The sequence below is a fragment of the Panthera leo genome, chromosome E2, assembly GCF_018350215.1.
Source record: "Panthera leo isolate Ple1 chromosome E2, P.leo_Ple1_pat1.1, whole genome shotgun sequence".
NCBI lineage: Eukaryota > Metazoa > Chordata > Mammalia > Carnivora > Felidae > Panthera > Panthera leo.
The window spans coordinates 47,049,166-47,069,330 of record NC_056693.1 but is presented as its reverse complement, the minus strand read 5'-3'; the positions used below and the strand labels follow the sequence as shown (position 1 = coordinate 47,069,330).

The window sequence follows — 20,165 nt, the reverse complement described above, 5'->3', positions numbered from 1 at the left end:
AGAAGAGTAAAGAAGTGGGTTTGCAGGCCAGGCAATCTGGATTGGGGCAGGTCTGATCAGACGTGTCCAGATAAAGATGGTGAGCAGCTGGAAACAGCCTCTGGGGCTCAGGGGTGAGACAGACACTTGGAAGGAGATGCAGGACCCGGACAAGAGGTACAGCACTGAGAGAGCACGAGAGGGTCTCAGGAGGAGCACATGAGTGTGGTGACACAATGGTTTTCCATGGGCAGCAGAGAAGGAGCAGCCAGCTAAGGAGAGACAAGGTCCCTACATAGATAACTGACTCGGTGAGGTGGCTAGATGTCCAGTATTTCAATACGATTTGCTCTTTGCAAAATCAGATGTTGGTACTCAGAACTACTTGAATTACCCAAGAGTGCCAAGATCCTCCTTGTTTGTTGTTCCTTCTCTTTGGTAAGACACGGCATCCTGTTCCGCATCAGTGAGATGGACAATGTGAGGACAATCACCTAGACAGAGAGATCACAGGGGAAACAGAGATCACAGAAGGAGCAGACAGTACAGGATCCAAGGTGACTATGGTTAATGCATTTCAATTATTTGGCCCTTTATTATCATGAAAAACCAAAAATTAGGTGGTTTCATAATTATTTTTGCATAATCACAGGGACCTGGTTAATACAATGTTAACATTTCTAATTTTGCTTGTAGTCCGTAAGCTGCTTGACTAGGAAAGTTTAACTATCAGACGATTTGCAATGATCTGTGTAAGTTACTTAAGAACATCTTTCTTGGAGTGCCTGGGTGGCTCAGGTGGTTAAGTGTCTGACTCCTGATCTCAGCTCAGGTCTTGATCTCAGGGTCATGAGTTCAAGCCCCATGTTGGGCTCCAGGCTGGGCATGAAGCCTACTTAAATTAAACAAACAAACAAAACCCACCTGTCTTTGGAAGACCTCTAATGAGCTGGACTGGAGAAGCTACACTTCTTAAAAAACTTTTTTAAAGTTTATTTATTTGAGAGAAACAGAGACAGTATAAGTGGGGGAGGGGTAGAGAGAGAAGAGGACAGAGGATCCAAAACAGACTCTGCACTGACAGCAGAGAACCCAACCAGGCTCACACTCACAAACTGTGAAATCATGTTCTGAGCTGAAGTTGGCTTCTAAATCGACTGAGCCACCCAGATGCCCCTGGGGATAAAAATCCCAAGGATTAAGTCTCTCTTTTGCTAAAGTAAGCATGGACTCTTGTAACTAAGACTTTAAAATATCTGTTACATGTGTAATAAGTATACCCCCTCCACCTTGTCCTTTAATCTCCATGGAGGGGAAGAAAGCGCTCTAGTCCTCAGGAGAATAAAGACAAGGGTGCTATTTCCAGCCTGTTGCCACACAGCTGATTTTAGACACTCCATTCTGGGTGTGTCTCCTCTGGAGACCTCAGGTGGCCCTCTAGTGGCTGGTCCCCGGACTAGATGGGAGAAAAAGCAGAAAGTTCACTTGGCCACAGGTCCAACCAAATTCAACACTGTAGCGATAGCAATAACTAATCTAATACACTTGCTTCCATCTCTTCCTCTTTTTATACTTTTCCACCACATGCCCCTGCAACTTTAAAAAAATTTTTTTATTTATTTTTGAGAGAGAGAAAGAGAGAGCGAGCTCGAGCATGGTAGAGGGGCAGAGAGACAGGAAAACAGGATTCAAAACAGACCCTGTGCTGTCAGCACAGAGCCCTATGTGGGGCTAGATCTCATGAATCATGAGACAATGACCTGAGCTGAAGTTGGAGGCTTAACTGACTGAGCCACCTGGGCATACCCCTTCAACTTTTTTTAAATGAAGTGATAAACGTTTTTTATAAAAATTTGGAAAAAAGGAAGAATTAGAGATTTTAAGAAAAATTTAAATTTGGAATAGATCCCTTAATCACTTGTGTCTTAATATATATATCTGGACTGGCTTTCCACGTCACTACATTTTCTTTAACATTTCTAATGGTTGTTTGGCATTCCACTATATGGATATGGCTGCCTCATATTAAGACATTCATTAAGCAGTGTCCTATTTCGGGGCATTTAATTTGTTGCCAATTTTTAAAAGTAAACTACTTTGAATTTTCTCAGGGTAGGTCCTTAGAAATGAAACTTATTTAGTAAAGGGATGCAGAATTTGAAGGTTTTACCCTGTGTTGCCTGATTTTCCTCCACTAGCAGTGAAGGGTTGAGGCATCGCCATGTATTATCAGGTTTTTGCCATTTTAAAAAACCAATTGGAATATTATTGTTCTAATATATTTGACTCCAGGGAAGATAAACTTCTTACAAATTTTTTGGCCATTGTGATCATAAAATTTCTTTTGCTTTTAAAAATATTTACTTTGTATAGAGAAAAATCACTTTTTGGTGAAAAAAAATTTTAATGTTTATTTTTGAAAGAGAGCACAAGCTGGGGAGGGGCAGAGAGAGGGGGACATAGGATCCAAAGTAGGCTCTGGCTCTGTGCTGACAAAAGCAATCCCAAAGCAGGGTTTGAACCCACAAGCTGCAAGATCATGACCTGAGCCAAAGTCAGAAGCTCAACTGACTGAGCCACCAAGGTGCCCCTGCTTTGTTGTTGTTTTTTGTTTGTTTGCTTTTTTGTTTTTGTTTTTTGTTTTTTGAGAGAGAGTGTGTGTACAAGAGCTAAGAGCTGGGGAGGGAGAGAAAGGGGGAGAGAGAGGGAGAGAAAGAAAGAGGGAGACAGAGAGAGAGGAGGAGGGGAGGGAGAGAATCCTAAACAGCCTCCGTGCTCAGCAAGGAGCTGGACACAGAGCTCAGTCCCTCAAACTGTGAGATCATGACCCAAGTCAAATTCTAGAGTCAGATGCTTAACCGACTGAATCACCCAGGCACCCCTGTCAATTACACCTATTTAAATGCCACTTCCAGCATTTCCACTTTTCTTTGTTACTTATATCTTTATGGGTCAATTGCCTCTTCCAATTATCTTTTTTTTTTTTGTAAAATGTCACAGGGGTTTGTGATTGGAAGACAAGGAGATAACACAACTACACACTTTGCTGTCTGTACCTAAGCCAGATAATAGGTGGCCAATCATCCACACACTTTAAAAGTGACACAGTCACTGATCATGATGTACAGCTGTTATTTAGGTGGTGATTTGTGGACTGAAGAGCTAACAGCAAGCAGTTAGTACTTTAGGCAATCACTCACAGTTCAAGGACCATGGTAAACGATATCTGAACTGTGTTGCTGGGACACTGGTGCTATTTAAACCATGTAACTAAAATTCACAGACTATGAAACAGCACAAAGCAAGGACTACCTGTATGCAAGTATGTATCACCTAAAAACCAGGGCATTCTCCCATCATTATTACACTTAAGGAAATTATCAATAATTTCCTCGAATAATATCCTATCCATATTAAAAATGTCTTATTTAGTCAAAGGATCTAGAATACTCCTCCATCATTTTTTTCATGATATTGACTTTTCACAGAAACTGTTACACAGAATGATACTACTCCAAGTGTGATCAATGAACCAGCAGCACCAGCATCACCTGGGAAATTGTCAGGAATGCAGAATTGCGGGCTCCGTTCCAGAGCTATTCTCCATTTCAGTGCGTCTTTTAAAATTGATTGTGCCTGCAACTAGTTGAGGCCTTTTAAAATAAATTAAATATTTCTTTGCAAGAGTGGATTGTTTAATTATTATCATTCCTATCACCTGCATGTTAAGTATCCTGGATCTACAGTCTAAGTCTCTTCTCCCTTCAACACCCTCCAAAAAAACCCAAATAACACAGTTAACAAATGGGCAGAAAACATGAACAGACACTTCTCCAAAGACACCAGGTAGCTGACAGACACATGAAAAGATGCTCAACATCACTTATCATCAGGGAAATACAAATCAAAGCCACAATGAGATACCACCTCATACCTGTCAGAATGGCTAACATTAACAATGCAAGAAACAACAGGTATTGGCAAGGATGAGGAAAAAGGGGAACCCTCTTGCACTGTTGGTGGGAACGCAAACTGGTGCAGCCACTCTGGAGAAGAGTATGTTCCTCAAGAAACTAAAAATAGAACTACCTTACGTTCTAGCAATTACACTATTATGTATTTATCCAAAGGATATAAAAATACAGATTCAAAGGGGTACATGCACCCCAATGTTTACAGCAGCATTAGCAACAATAGCCAAACTATGGAGAGAGCCCAAATATCCATTGACTGATGAATGGATAAGGTATGTGTGTGTATGTGTGTGTGTATACATATACACACACATAGACATACCACGGAATATTACTTGGCAATCAAAAAGAATGAGATCTTTCCATTTGCAATGATGTGGATGGAGCTAGAATGAATTATGCTAAGTGAAATTTAAGTCAGAGAAAGACAAATACCACATGATTTCACTCATATTTAGAATTAAGAAACAAAACAGGTAAACATATGGGAAGGAGGGGTAAGAAAAAAAGAGGGAAATAAAGCACAAGAGACTCAACAATAGAGAACAAACGACGTGTTGACAGAGGGAGGGAGGTGGGTGGGCGATGGGCTAGATGGGTGATGGGTACTAAAGAGGGCACTTGTGATGAGCACTGGGTGTTGTATATAAGTGATGAATCATTGAATTCTATTCCTGAAACCAATATTGCACTGCATGTTAACTAATTAGAATTTAATTTTAAAAAAGAAAAAAAAAATAAGTCTGTTCATCCTTATTCAGTATTTTTATATATGTATTTCATGTTTTGCATTATTTTGGTTTATTTAAACTTCCTGGTCATTAGTGACATCTCCTTCAATTCAACTTGTGAATTTTAAAAATTTGTAAATCACATTTTTCATTTCCTGAAAGCCTTTGTCTGTATGTTTGATACAAAGGAGTCTCCTAAAGAGGTCTTGTTATAGTTTTGGTCTCCTCCAGCAGTTTTTAATTAAGATCTACCTACTCCTTGTTCACCCTGGGATCCGTGGGTCTCAAATGGGGCTATACACTGGAACCACCTGGGAAGTTTAAGCGTGCTTGGCATTGGAAACCATCTCTAGGCATTACTTGGTCTGGTTTTTTAACCAATATTTAATTGGTCTAGGGTGCATGGGTGGCTCAGTTGGTTGAATGTCCAAATTTGGCTCAGGTCATGATCTCACGGTTTGTGGGTTTGAGCCCTGCATTGGGCTGTGTGCTGACAGCTTAGAGCCTCGTGCCTGCTTCAGAATCTGTGTCTCCCTCTCTCTCTGCCCCTCCCCTGCTTGCACTCTGTCTCTCTCAAAAATAAATTCTAAAAAATTTAAAAAAATTTTAATTGGTCTGAAGTGAGGCTTGAATGTCAAGAGTTTTAAGAGTTCTCCAGGTTTGGTTGTGGGAGCTCAGGCCCATCCTCTATGGTTCTTAAAGCAGAAACAATCCTGTCACCAAAATCCAGAATGTTAGAACTCTACTGGACAACATACAGTTTTTTCAACAAATACACTGTGATAAAAATAGCAAGAATGGACAGCAATGGGAAGAGAAAGGGAGGAGCTTCTGTAGACTAAGCATAAAGAGTGCTTAAAAGATGTATCAGCTGATTGCAACACATGGATTTTATTTGAATCTTGATTTGAACAAACTATAAAATAAACATGTATGAGACAATTAGGAAAATCTGAACCCTGGCTTTTTTAAAAAAAAGCGTTAAAATACACAACATAAAAACCATCTTAATCTTTTTATAGTATAAAGTACATTTGTATTGTATAAATATTAACACATTAGTGTGATAATTGTTTTTATATTTGTTTTTTTTACTCTTTTTAAATGTTTATTTTTGAGAGAGAGAGAGAGAGAGAGAGAGAGAGAGGGAGAGACACAGAGAGCAAGTGGGGGAGGGGCAGAGAGAGAGGGAGACACAGAATCCAAAGCAGGTTCCAGGCTCTGACCTGTCAGCTGTCAGTGCAGAGCCCGACTCAGGGCTCAAATTCACAAACCGTGAGATCATGACCTGAGCTAAAGTCAGATGCCTAACTGACTGAGCCATCCAGGCGCCCCTATATTTATGTTTTTAAAAGAAGAGGCCTAAAGTCCGCCTGGGTGGCTCAGCTACTTGAGCATCTGACTTCTGCTCAGGTCATGATGTCACGGTTTATGGGTTTGAGTCCCATTTTGGGTTCTGTGCTGACAGCTCAGAACCTGGAGCCTGCTTTGGATTCTGTGTCTCTCTCTATGCCCCTCCCTCGCTCATGCTCTGTCTCTCTCAAAAAACAAAAAACAAAAACCTTAAAAACAAAACAAAAAATTAGTCTTTTTTTTTTTTTTTAGAAATATACACACTAAAATGTTTATGGATAAGATGATATGAAGTGAGGCATTTTTCTTTTCAAAATAGATGATTGACTTGTTCTGGTAATGAAGTAATGGTTGAAGCTGGCTAACAGAACGGCAGAATTCATTATACTATTCTCTACACATTTCTGTGGGGCTTGACATTTTCCTTAATCCAAAGTTTTTAAAAATTAAGTTTTCTGTTGCTTTTTTAAAAAGTAGTTTGATGCCGATTGATTTTTTTACTTGTCCTTTTTAACTTGGCAATGCTTTTCTGCTCTGTTTCTACTGGTCTCTCAGTTCTGGTTAGTTTTTTCTGTGACTACCTCACTCATATCTCAAATCTCATTCTGCCTATTTCTGTGTGTGTGTGTGTGTGTGTGTGTGTGTGTGTGTGTGTGTGTGTGTGTGGTCAAATTGGCAGAAACATTAGGCACTCTGAATTGACACCCAAGGGTCTCACTGTTCCAAACTACGTGCAACTAGAGTGGGTACCTCTCCTTCACGACCGCCCCCCCCCCCCCCCCCCCCCCCCCCCCCCGCCTACCATGCCAGTATGACCCATTTTTCACATACCTTTACTAGCTGGCTGATGAAGACGTTCTGAAGCACTGATAATATTACTGAAATAACCCAGTTGGTGGCCTGGTCTTTGTTCAGTTCCAGACTATAAAATGCAGTAAAAAAGGCTGCAGCTGGGCTAGTGACACCCAGAGGGAGCCAGGAGATGCAAGTCAACCATCGGGGCAGGCCATTAGCGACGGGCTTCTTCCCTTCTTCCGGGCTCAGGAGGGGGAACAGGTTGCCTCTCTTAAGAACAGAAGTTGAAAGAATAACCTGCTAGCCCACAGCTCAGAGAGAAGCACAGGAAGACTATAAGTGACAAAAGAAGCCGGGTGGTGCATTATTACCTGAATGGCCCCTGTTCTGTTGGAAGAATATGTATTTCCAAGAGCTCCTGGAGTTCTTGCAGTTGACTGGTGGCATCTAGGATGTCACAAGGCTGGTCAGCCTGAGTGGGACCCAGTGCACTTAAGTGAGATTGAAGCCTCTGCAGAACTCTGAGCAGGTAATGACAGAAATGATGCTGGCCTTCAGGAACCATTGAAAATACAGGCCGAGGTTCATACTTCAGCAAGTGGGAGACTTCAGCAGATAGTAATTAACTGGCAGAGATTAGCATCTCACTCATTGATGATGAGGTTAAATTGCCCAGTCACTGGAGATTAGACCACAATCAGTATTGTCTTCTCTGATCATCCTGGCCAGCTGGTAACAATGTCTAAAATTCTACACTGCGATCCAGAATAAAAACAACTTTTGCTCTAGAAGTAAATAAAAATTTAAACCTAACTGGGCTTTTTCACCAGAACCACAGTACATGTACAACTATATTAGATAAGTGCCCAGGAGGCCCCAATTATATTCAAGAATCCATAGATGACATAATGTCACCATTCCAACAGAAGAAAAAGAATGACATGTTTCAAGAGCCCCCAACAAAGCAGATGGAATATGGGGGGGGGGTCTGAGGGCATTTTTGTGGGCTCTTCCTTAATCCTTTACTTTGTTTCACCAGATCTATTGTCTTAAAAGCTCTACTGGAAGCCTAAGGAAGCTGGGCCAAGCAGAAGGCTGTACCGTGCCTGTTGGTCATGCTGAGAGGTAGGAAGGATAAGCAAGAGGCAAGCAAGGGAGGAGGTAGATAACAGATCAGTTACTAAAACCTGCGGAAGTTTACCGTTTACCCAAAGGGGTCCTGCCCGCTGATGAGAGCCGTGACCTGCTACGTGAGAACAGAGGAGGCTGGGTAAAAGCTTCACCTGCTTGTTAATGTTGGAAGGACTCCATAAAGGTTGTTCCGACTCTGAGAGTAGGTACATATTTCTCCAGAGTAGGAATCCCACAGTCTCCTTTAATTCCTGAATATAGAACCAAAAGGAGAAAAGTCAGTTTTACATTCACCCAGGACTGGTCGCGGCTATAGATGGTGAGGTTGTCCCTTGACTAGGAGAGGCAAATGCTTAGTGGGAAGAGCCTCTATTTTTCATTTTCTTTCTCCTTTTTCAGAAATACGTCACTTCACAGTAGCTTCAAAACTAATTTTAGGAGGACCACCTAGGTAGCTTAGTTGTTGAAGTGTCCGACTCTTGATTTCAGCTCAGGTCATGATCTCATGGTGGTGAGATCAAGTCCTGGGTCGGGGTCCATGCTGAGTGTGGAGCCTGCTTGAAAGTCAGTCTCTCTCTTTCTCGGTCTCTCTCTCTCTCTGTCTCTCCCTCCCCACCTCTGCCCCTCCCCCACTCACACTGTCTCAAAATAAATAAACATTTATTAATTTATTATTTAAAACTTTTTTTAATGTTTGTTTATTTTTGAGAGAGAGACAAAGCATGAACAGGGGAGGGGCAGAGAGAGAGGGAAACACAGAATCCGAAGTAGGCTCCAGGCTCTGACGTGTCAGCACAGAGCCTGACATGGGGTTCAAACCCACGAATGGCAAGATCATGACCTGAGTTGAAGTCGGACACTTAACCGACTGAGTCATGCAGGCTCCCCTAAAATAGAAATTTAAAAAAAGAAAATAAAACTAGTTTTAGGAGCATACAGAATGAAAGACTGGACCATTTGCTCAAACATCAAAAATGAAAATTCCAGAATATTACCTTCTGCATTCACATCCTGTCCTTACAATACTTCACCATTAAGAGGAGAAACAAAAGGGTGCCTGGGTGGCTCAGTCGGTTAAGTGTCCGACTTCAGCTCAGGTCATGGTCTCGCGGTTTTTGAGTTCAAGCCCAGCATCGGGCTCTGTATGGACAGCCCAGAGCCTAGAACCTGCTTCAGATTCTGTGTCTCCCTCTCTCTATGCCCCAACTCCCGCTCACTCTCTCTCTCTTTCAAAAATAAATAAACATTAAAAAAAAAAAAAAGAGGAGAAACAAGGGGCATGATGCATTGTGGCCCAGAGGACAGAAATTAGGGAAAAGCTATCAAGATTAATAGGATCCCATGAGCCTTCCAGGAGATCCCCTCTGCTGGCCTTTCCTGCTACATGGGGAAACAGGGCCCACCATCTACCTATACAGTTAGATACCAAGCTTACTTCAGTCACCTCTGTGAGACAGAGGCTCACAAGGAGCATCTGAGAGGCAGGAAGCCTGGTCGGGAGGAAAAAGAGGCAGGGGTTCCTGAGGCTAGATCAGCAGGAAGAGCCTCCCGATTACGAGACTGACAGGGAAGAGGAAGACAGCGGTTTGGATGCTGATGAACAGTTGGGACCAGGTCATAGCAATGGACCCACTGGAAGAAGAACATCACATCAACCTGTATCCTCAAGAGATGAAATCATCTCAGACTCCTTCCTCTCCTAGCTTTAGCCATCTGTTTGGCAATTTAACCATGACTATCTAAGGACAGGACATCTTCATGGTAGTAAAGATCCCGATGTGTTCCTAAGGCTGCTTCATTCACTAATGAATGGGAACCCTGAGGAAACCTGTTAAGAGTATTCAAGTGTTAGAGTAGCGAAGGAAAAAACAAAGGCACATCAGGATTGTGTTTCTGACCCTGCAAGGAAGAAGAGTGCAGTACTATAAGAGGATTACACACCACAAAGGCTACACATCGGGCTCACCCATACCTTGCTCATCTCTCTGGGCAGTGGTGCCAGTTTTCCTCCAGAACATGATGTTGACGACCATGTTGCACAGAAGCAAGGTCATGCAGCAAGAGAGCCTCTGGACTCTTGTAAACTGGTTCTCCGAGCCACAGATGATCCTGGGTGAGCTTTCCTACAATCATGGAGGAAAACAGGTGTCTAAGAAGAGAAATTAGAAAAGGACAGAAGTGAGACTTCATTCTGACAGCATCCTAGACTAAGAGGCGGTTTGCCCGGCAACACGCTTACACCAACAACTAGGCCAGTATCCAACACCTCTATGAAGACTCTTTCAAATTCATGGCAACATGATTCTTTTGTAGCATTAGGACAAAAGGTTGTCAAGGATAAGGTTAATTTATATTGTATGAGAGTTTAAAATTAAAAACGGTTCTTTTAAACCTGAAACATACTGTCCCCTTGATCTCAGTAAAATTAATCTTCTCCAAACCTCAGTTTCCTGATTCGTAAAAAAAGGGCTAATAATAGTTTCCAGATCACAGGACTGTGGTGAGCATATAAAGAACTGAGCACAGTCCAACAAGAAGTACTGAGCGGGGTGCCTGGGTGGCTCAGTGGGTTAAGTGTCTGACTTTGGCTCAGGCCATGATCTCATGGTTTATGGGTTCGAACCCTGCATTGGGCTCTGCACTGACGTGAGGAGCCTGTTTGGGATTCTCTCTCTTGCCCTCTGTCTATGCCTCTCCCCAACTTGTGCTTTCTGTCTCTTTAAAATAAATAAACTTAAAAAAGAAAACAACGGTTCTTTTAGCTAAGAGTTTTGATAAATCTTTTACTCTTCACAAGTTTGCATTGGGCTTCCACTCAACATAGTTTGGTAAATTTATAGTTTGAGCCCCTTCTCTTCTCCGAATGTGGACGAACTATAAATAAGGCATAAAAAGAAATAACCAGGGGCGCCTGGGTGGCTCAGTCGGTTGGGCGTCCAACTTTGGCTCGGGTCATGATCTCACGGTCTGTGAGTTCGAGCCCCGCATCAGGCTCTGGGTTGACAGCTCAGAGCCTGGAGCCTGTTTCGGATTCTGTGTCTCCCTCTCTCTCTGACCCTCCCCTGCTCATGCTCTGTCTCTATCTGTCTCAAAAATAAATAAATGTTAAAAAAAAAAATTAAAAAAAAAAAAGAAATAACCAAAGGCACGCCTGGTTAGCTCAGTTGGTTACGTGACTGACTCTTGATTTCAGCTCAGGTCATGATCCCACAGTGGTGGGATCCAGCCCCACATCAGGCTCTGCACTGACAGTGTGGAGCCTGCCTGAGATTCTCCCTTTCCCTCTCTCTGCATGCATGCACACACTCTCAACACAAATAAACAAACATTTAAAAAAAAAAAAAAAAAGGAAGAGCCAAAAATATTGGCTGGGTTTCAAAACAAGATAAACATCTATGAGGAGGAGAAATGGAATGAAAAAAACATGGCGATGAGCAGGGAAGATTTCTGGGCTCCAGAAGAAAGCAGTATGCAGGCAGGAGTTTGGTTCTTCCAAGGTAATTGGAAATGAAAGTATTTCATAGGGTGGGGTAGGGAGAGTAAAGCCAACTTCACTGCTTGGAGCCCAGGTTCAGGCTGGAGCTCATGAAGGGAGACTGCAGAACAATAAACTGCCAATTTATGGGTAGGGAGGTGGGCGGAAAAAGGACAGCCCCATAACCAGGAATTGAGCCAAGAAATCCACTCGTTCCAGACAAAATCTGCAAGAGCCCTAGTTTTGTCAATTCCACTGAGGAATAGGAGATCCAAAATACTGTAATATAATAAGGCCTAATTCTAGACTAGCCAAGTGAAGAGTTACATGGAAACAGCAACAAGACTACTAGTCAGGGATGAGGGAGAGAGAAAGAAATTTAACAATACCTCCCCCCCACAAATAAACTTATGATCCCAAATTCCTAAACTCAGGAAGAAATCAAATGCAGAGAAAGGCAACCAAAACAATCAATAATTCAGTCCTGAAGAAATTAATTTTATGGGACAGTCTGACAAAGATTTCAAAATAAGTATTTCAGGTTGCTCAAAGAGACGAATCAAGGCATAGCATTCACTTAAAAAGAATAAAAAATTCTGAGAAACAGAAATAAAATTAATTAGAAATCTTATAACTGAAACATACAGTCATTAAAATGGCTGTCAGAATGGCGAACATTAACAACTCAGGCAACCACAGATGTTGGTGAGGATGCGGAGAAAGAGGATCTCTTTTGCATTGTTGGTGGCAATGCAAGCTGGTGAGCCACTCTGGAAAACAGTATGGACGTTCCTCAAAAAACTAAAAATCGAACTACCCTATGACCCAGCAATTGCACTACTAGGCATTCGAAGGGACACATGCACCCCCATGTTTATAGCAGCACTGTCCACAGTAGCCAAAGTATGGAAAGAGCCCAAATGTCCATCGATGGATGAATGGATAAAGAAGATGTGGTATATATATACAATGGAGTATTACTCACCAATCAAAAAGAGTGGAATCCTGCCATTTGCAACTACGTGGATGGAACTGGAGGGTATTATGCTAAGTGAAATTAGTCAGAGAAAGACAAAAATCATATGACTTCACTCATATGAGGGCTTTAAGAGACAAAACAGATGGACATAAGGGCAAGGAAACAAAAATAATATAAAAACAGGGAGGGGGACAAAACAGAAGAGACTCATAAATATGGAAAACAAACAGGGTTGCTGGAGGGGTTGTGGGAGGGGGGGATGGGCTAAATGGGTAAGGGGCACTAAGGAATCTACTCCTGAAATCATCGTTTCACTATATGTTAATTCGGATGTAAGTTTTAAAAAATAAAAAACAAAACTAAAAAAAAGAAAAACGAAAAATGAATGAGTATCAGTAAAAGCAGTTAACTCTGTGGCATTGTCACTTGCCCTGTTCCCATCTCCCTTTCTCTAGCTCTACAGTGACCTGACAGGCTTTAATCACAGAGAAAGCCAGGGGCCACTAAAAAGAAGGCAGAACAGGACTGGAGCTCCTTTAAGGTCTCCTTCCCAGAGAACTGTGATGATCTGAGCTGTCTGGTAGTTCCCAGGAAAACCCCACTTGCAAGGCTGTCCTTACTTGACCTGACTGGGTATTCACTAGCTTTGAAAAGCTTTTCCCCTGAGGGCACTGTGAAAAATACTCAAAGGCGGGGCACATGGGTGGGTCCGTGGGTTAAGTGGTAACTTCAGCTCAGGTCACGATCTCACGGTTCCTGAGCTCGAGCCTTGCGTTGGGCTCTGTGCTGACAGCTCAGAGCCTGAAGCCTGCTTTGGATTCTGTGTCTCCTCTCTCTGCTCCTCTCCTGTTCGTGTTCTGTGTGTGTCTCTCTCTCAAAAATAAATACACATTAACAAAAATTTTAAAAATATACTCAGAGGCAACTTCATAGCTGCCTGCCATGGTGGGTGAACAACAGGCTAACCAAAAAACTGAAAAGAAACTGGGAAACAAGAAGTCTGCAGGAGTTTTGAAAGCTCTGACATAACTGCTGGGAATCCAGGCCTGTGTGTGGGCTCAGGAGATGCCAGAGAACGTCCTGAGCCCTCACCCCTGCATGACATTGAGGCTCTCAGCAAGCAGGAAGTGAAGACCAAGGCAGAGCTGGCCGGTGCCTTGCTGAGGGCTGAGGGTATGACACAACATGCACACAAATCCCCTTGGCAAAGACCAGGAGACTTACTGGCTCCAGGTGTTTAGGGAATCTCTATCCAAACATTAGCTGACCTCCAGACTAACTGGGCAGACACTTCAGCTGCACGCCATGACAAAGGATACAGAATTCATTCAGAGAAATCGTGAAACAGACAACAACAACAAATTTGTGTTTGAGAACAACAAATCCCAGGGAAAGGGAAGAAAATCTGATTTCCAGAGTTGCCACATTCTATTATTTAAAATGTCCAGTTTTTGGGGCGCCTGGGTGGCTCAGTCGGTTGAGCGTCTGACTTCAGCTCAGGTCATGATCTCGTGGTTGGTGGGTTTGAGCCCCGTGTCGGGCTTTGTGCTCACAGCTCGGAGTCTGGAGCCTGCTTTGGATTCTGTGTCTCCCTCTCTCTCTGTTTCTCCCCCACTCACACTCTGTCTCTTTTTCTCAAAAATAAATAAAGATTAAAAAAAACTTTTTTTAATAATAAAATGTCCAGTTTTCAACAAAAGATCACAAGACACTAAAAAACAACAAAGTATGGCTTGTGTGTGTGTGTGCGTGTGTGTGTGCGCGCACACACACAGGCACACACACACACACAGAGTTATCAATACACTGTCCCTGAGAAAGCCAAGACACTGGAAAACTAGAAAAAGCCTTTAAATCAGCTATTTTAAATGTGTTCAAAGAATTAAAGGAAACTATGTCTAAAGAACTAAAGGAAAGTAAATGAGAATGGTGTTTTCCCAAACAGAAAATATCAATAAACACACAGAAATTATTATTATTATTTTTTTATATGTTTTTTTCTGAGAGACAGACTGCAAATGGGGGAGGGGCAGAGAAAGGGAGACAGGATCCCAAGCTGGCTCTGCACTGTCAGCAGAGAGCCCCACATGGGGCTCGAACTCATGAGCTATGAGATCATGACCCGAGCTGAAGTTGGACACTCAACCAACTGAGCCACCCACGCATCCCTAAAAATTATTTTTTAAAAGAACCAAAAAGAAAGTTTGCAGTTGAAAAATACAAGTGAAATGAAAGGCTCTACAGCAGATCTGAGCAGGCAGAAAAAAGAAGCAGAAACCCGAAGATGGGTCAATTGGAATTATCCAGTCTGAGCAACGGAGGATGAAGAAAAATGAACAGAGCCTCAGAGACTTGTGGAACACCACCATTTCCCCACCAATACCTAAAGGAAAAGAGTTCTTTCTTTGAGACTGGTTTGAAGACCCGGTCAGGCTCACTCTCTCCAAGGTCCATGGCCAGCCAACAGTTGGACAGGAAGTGCCATTTCCTTTTACCTGCCACGTCCCTGGCAATTACCCGGTTTCCATACCTATAGTAAAATGAAGATAAGCATGGTAGGGAGGTGGGCATGAACCAGTTGTTGCAACAAGAAGTAATCTTGCACTATCGGTAAATGGATTCTTTTCATTGTGAGGCAAGAACTAGAGAAAGAAACAAAAGCTGATCCAATTTCTTCCTTTGCAACCTCTAAGAGAATTCATGTATCAAAACCAGAAAGCAGGGGCGCCTGGGTGGCTCAGTCGGTTGAGTGTCCAACTTTGGCTCACGTCATGATCTCACAGTTTATGAGTTCGAGCCCTGTATTGGGCTCTGGACTGACAGCACAGAGACTGCTTGGGATTCTCTCTCTCTCTCAAAACCAAACAAAACAGAACGCAGACTTGTATAACTTAGGAATAGTTTGGTGAGTGTATATATTCCTTAACTTTCCTGTTCTTATGTGCCAGGGCCCTGCCATCTCTTCGAGTATCCCATCTGTCTCTGTCTCTGTCACCAGGGTCTGAGGGGACATCCCTGGGGGTGGGTCAGGGAGTGATCTTCAACATTTATACTACTGACTTCTGATCCTGCCGGGGTCTGTAGCTCTGTCTTTACCTCACAGAGCCAGAGGCCCTGAGGTTTCATCCTCTTTCTGACCACAGTGTTTTACCATGTGTCTCCTTTCTCCAGGAACTTCAACCTCCGACAAACTTGACCCCTGGGACACCTACTGTTCAAGTTGTTTGACTTCATCTTGCAACTAGTCCATTAACCTCCTCCTCTATTGTCATGATGCTATTTCCCTGAGAGCCTATGTTTAATATTATAAAGCAACTTAAATCTCTCCAGTCAAAATCTTTGTTGAATTTTAGTTGAAAATATTTTTTGTGTGATGAATAGACTTCTTTAAAGCTAAAATATTTCTAGGAACTCTCTGATTGAGGCAGTTTATAAAATCACAAGTGACTAAGGTACATTTGATTTAAACTTAGCTAGTGTATCTTGTACTATTAAAGTTTTTCATTTATGAGTAAAGTATAAAAAACAAGAAAAAATCTACTTTCTGATTGGTGAGAAACTTGTCATGGGCTTTTTATGACCCCAGCGTAACTTTTACTTTCTTATTCTTTCATATAAAAAGAATCTAATGTGAGTATACAAATTTGCTGTTAAAGACTATGAAAATATTTTGGGCACCTGGGTGGCTCAGTTGGTTAAGTGTCCAACTTTGGCTCAGATCGTGATCTCATGGTTTGTGAGTTCGAGCCCCCATCAAGCCCTGTGATGAAAGCATGGACAGAGCCTGCTTGAGATTCTCTCTCTCCCGCTCTCACTGCCCCTCCCCGCTCTCTCCCAAAATAAATACACTCTTAAATTTTTTTTGAAAATATCTAAAAATATAATGAAGAAACAATTTTAAAATTTATAAGCCTACTACTCAGAGATAATTATTGGTAATACTTAGTATATATAACTCTAGAATTTTTTTCTACATGCATACTTAAAAAAATTTATTGTGGGGTGCCTGGGTGGGTCAGTTTGTTAAGCATCCGACTCTTGATTTTGGCTCAGATCATAATCTCAAGGTTGTGAGATTGAGCCCCATGTCAGGCTCTGCGCTGGGCAGGGAGCCTGCTTGAGAGTCTCTCTCTTCCTCTCCCTCTGTCCTTCCCCCACTGGTGCTCTACCAAAAAACAAAACAAAACAAAACAAAAACTTTATTGTGGTATAATTTACATATGATAAAAGGCACCCATTTGAACATACAGGTCAAGGGGTGCCTGGGTGGCTCAGGTGACTAAGTGCCCAGCTCTTGATCTCAGTTTAGGTCTTGATCTCAGGGTTTTGAGCCCACGCTGGTCTCTGTTCTGCCTGAGAAGTCTACTTAAAAAAATGAATAAAAGGTACAGTTCAGTACAGTTTTTTAGGTCTTTAATTTATTTTAGCAATCTCCACACCCAAGATGAGGCTTAAACTCACAACCCCGAGATCAAGAGTTGCACACTTTTCTAACTGAGCCATCTAGGAACCCCCAGTCCAACACATTTTTCATAATGTGAACACTTGTGTAAGTACCACCACTGCCAAGCTATCACCTCCAAAAGTCCCCTTGTGTCCCTTTGCAGTCAACCCCCCTCAGACTCACCCCTGGCCCCAGGTGGCCGCTGATCTGCTTTCTGTCTCTTGCACTAGTTTGCCTATTTTAGAATTTCATATATGTACAATCATACAGCATGTTTTCTTTTGTTCTGGCTTCTTTTGCTTGGCATAACGTTTTTGAGATTCATCCATGTTACTGTGTGTATCAGTAGATTGTTCTTTTTGTTGGTGAGTAGTATTCCATTAAATGAACATGCTAATACTTGCTTATTCATTCACCTGATGGACACTTGTGTTGCTTCTAGTTTTTTTTTTAAAATTTTTTATGTGTTGTTTCTAGTTTTGAACAGCTATTAGTAAAACTGCTATGAACGAATGTGTATACATTTTGGAATGGACCTATGTTTTCATTTCTCTTGGGTGAATACCTGGGAGTGGAATTTCTGGGTCAGATGGTAAAGGTCCATTCAACTTTACATGCCTTGTCAAACTGTTCTCCCACGTGGCTGCACTGTTTTGGGCTCCCAGCATCGCTTGTGAGTCCCAGTTGCCTCCAACTTCACCCAAACTTGGTTTTGTCAGACTTTTTAATTCTAGTTATTCTGGTGGATGTTTAGTGCTCTCACGGTGGCTTTACTTTGCATTCCTTGATAACTAGCAAAGTTAAGCATTTCTTCAAGTACTTATTACACATTATTCACCATTATAATCAAACTGGAATGATAGTGTACAAGCTGCTCTGTAGATGCCTGAACAGAGTGGGGACAGCAAGCAAATTATTAGACTCTACTAGCCTAGTGGTCTAGCATAGCAGGGAAAGACTCATTTTGCTGACAAACAGGCAAGCTGTACACCCTTTGCAGGTGGACAATATTCAGCAACAATTTGAACACCTGGGCCTTAGACCTTTGACTTCATTCCCTTCTTTTTCCCAAACCCCAAACCACCAATCATCTTGGTCCTTAGTTAATTTCACCATTACTCTCTCCACCCACCTCTTCTCACTCCTCCTGCTGCTGGAGAAAAACAGGTCATGTGGGCCTCACACACATCAGGTTCATGCACTCATCACTGACCTTTTCCCTCTCTAGCCCCCTGGGCACATCCCATAACACGATTCTTCTATTCTTACCTTCAAGCTCTTAATTTTTACCCCAAGTATACTTAGTGAATAGTCATTCATTACATTTAATCTTGAAAGATCTTTTCTCAAGTTTATAGGTACTTTTAATTTATAACACTTTGGGGCAGTAAGTGGTTGTTATTTGCTGTTTTTACAATCATGACAATATTAAATGAAGATAAAAGAAAAAAACCACCCATCACTTAATCACCCATACAAAATTATATTGTTAACTTCCCATATTTCTTTGCAGGGTTTCTTCTTTGTAAATGTTTTGAAATTTATTTTATTTTTTTTTTAATATTTTCTTTTTAATGTTTATTCATTTTTGAAAGACAGAGAGAGGGGCGCCTGGGTGGCGCAGTCGGTTAAGCGTCCGACTTCAGCCAGGTCACGATCTCGCAGTCCGTGAGTTCAAGCCCCGCGTCAGGCTCTGGGCTGATGGCTCGGAGCCTGGAGCCTGTTTCCGATTCTGTGTCTCCCTCTCTCTCTGCCCCTCCCCCGTTCATGCTCTGTCTCTCTCTGTCCCAAAAATAAATAAAAAACGTTGAAAAAAAAAATTAAAAAAAAAAAAAAAAAAAAAAAGAAAGACAGAGAGAGACAGAGCACGAGCTGGGGAGGGGGAGAGAGTGAGACACAGAATCTGAGAAAAGCTCCAGGCTCTGAGCTGTCAGCACAGAGCCCGATGCAGAGCTTGAACCCATGAACTGTAAGAGCATGACTTGAGCTAAAGTTGGATGCTTAACTGACTGAGCCACCCAGGCACCCTGAGCTTTGAAATTTAAATCTAACAGTCATTGGTTACAATTTTGCCCAAAGCATTATTGTCATTTGTTGTGATGGCATGCTGGTCTTGCCCAGAACGCCGCAGATTCACGGAGGAGAAAGGCCAAGGCAGCCTGACGCAGGGACTTACCGAGAAGGGCTGGACCCCGAATTGTCATGCCAGAACCACAGGCTGTGCAGTTCCCCTCAAGAGGACTGAGTACTGAGGAGGAAGATATCCAGATGCTCTGGCTCAAAGAAAGACTGCCTTCTCGGGGTCACAAAGGTGATGGGTCTCCCTCTGCCCCTCTGATCCATAGAGGGTGATAACCACCTAAAACATGATAAGCAAAGATAAAATGCAGGAAGCTCTCAGAGGATTCTTGGGGTTTATCCCTAAGGAGAAGGGAGAAAATAGAGTTGTACTGAGATGAAGTCTTTGGGGGGTTGGGCAAGTATGGCAGACTCTGCCAATGTCCAGTGTAGAACTAGGAGCTACTCTCGTAAGTGCTCCTGGACACCGGGGCGTCACTGGGTCAGGGCACATCTTGGGCGATAGGAGACACAAGGCAAGGAGTGAAGAACATTCATTTCGTTAAGCTTAGCTGGCATGGTGGCCCTTCTTCAATAGCCAGTGGAGACCTGCAGGAGGTAGTGAAACAGAGCTGGGGTCATTATCAGCCAGGACAGTGACCTTCACCTGTAGGAACAGCAGAACCAAGAAGGATCTTCACCTAGTGTAGACACTGCTTCCTCCAGCTAAGAAGCAGGAGGATGCACGGCTCCAGCTTTGGCACCTCGGTGAACATCAAGGGTGGCATGCGGGTACAAGATAAACAAATAAGAGACCTAAGTGATGAAGCAGGGGATGAGGGCTCAAGTCCTGGGTTGATGCCTCTGAAATGAAATATTCATAGAATCAGCTCATCAGGTCTTGGCCTTAGAAATACTTCCACCTCCCGCCTGCCCAGGTAGGGTTATCACACGGTGTGGAGGACACCTAGTTAAACCTGAATTTCAGGTAAACAATGAATCACTTGGGAACAGAAGTACTAAAAATGCACGAGTTACATAAAATTCAAATTTAACCGGGTGTCCTATATTTTTGTTTGTTAAAACTGGCAACTCTATACCCATGGCTGGAAAGAAATGGATGGCATGTATTCTAGAATCCCCAAGTGTAAGAACACATAAGAATAAGGAATGCATGGAACAGAAATTAACAAGAGGCTGTCATCAGAAGATTTGTTGTTGCTGTTGTTCCAAAACGAGATTCCAT

At 42.5% G+C, this 20,165-nt stretch overlaps 1 protein-coding gene across 1 annotated transcript in view; it reads right to left on the bottom strand.

The window, feature by feature from the left end:
* Positions 1–20,165, bottom strand: part of PKD1L3 (polycystin 1 like 3, transient receptor potential channel interacting) — a 79,048-nt gene that overhangs the window by 28,500 nt on the left and 30,383 nt on the right. The window contains 13 exon segments of the mRNA XM_042917916.1: positions 374–473; positions 6,869–7,100; positions 7,204–7,396; positions 8,034–8,214; positions 8,901–8,923; positions 9,408–9,595; positions 9,917–10,054; positions 10,056–10,112; positions 14,801–14,947; positions 19,038–19,147; positions 19,149–19,220; positions 19,472–19,547; positions 19,549–19,586. Of these exon segments, the coding sequence (XP_042773850.1) occupies positions 374–473; positions 6,869–7,100; positions 7,204–7,396; positions 8,034–8,214; positions 8,901–8,923; positions 9,408–9,595; positions 9,917–10,054; positions 10,056–10,112; positions 14,801–14,947; positions 19,038–19,147; positions 19,149–19,220; positions 19,472–19,547; positions 19,549–19,586 (1,555 nt within the window).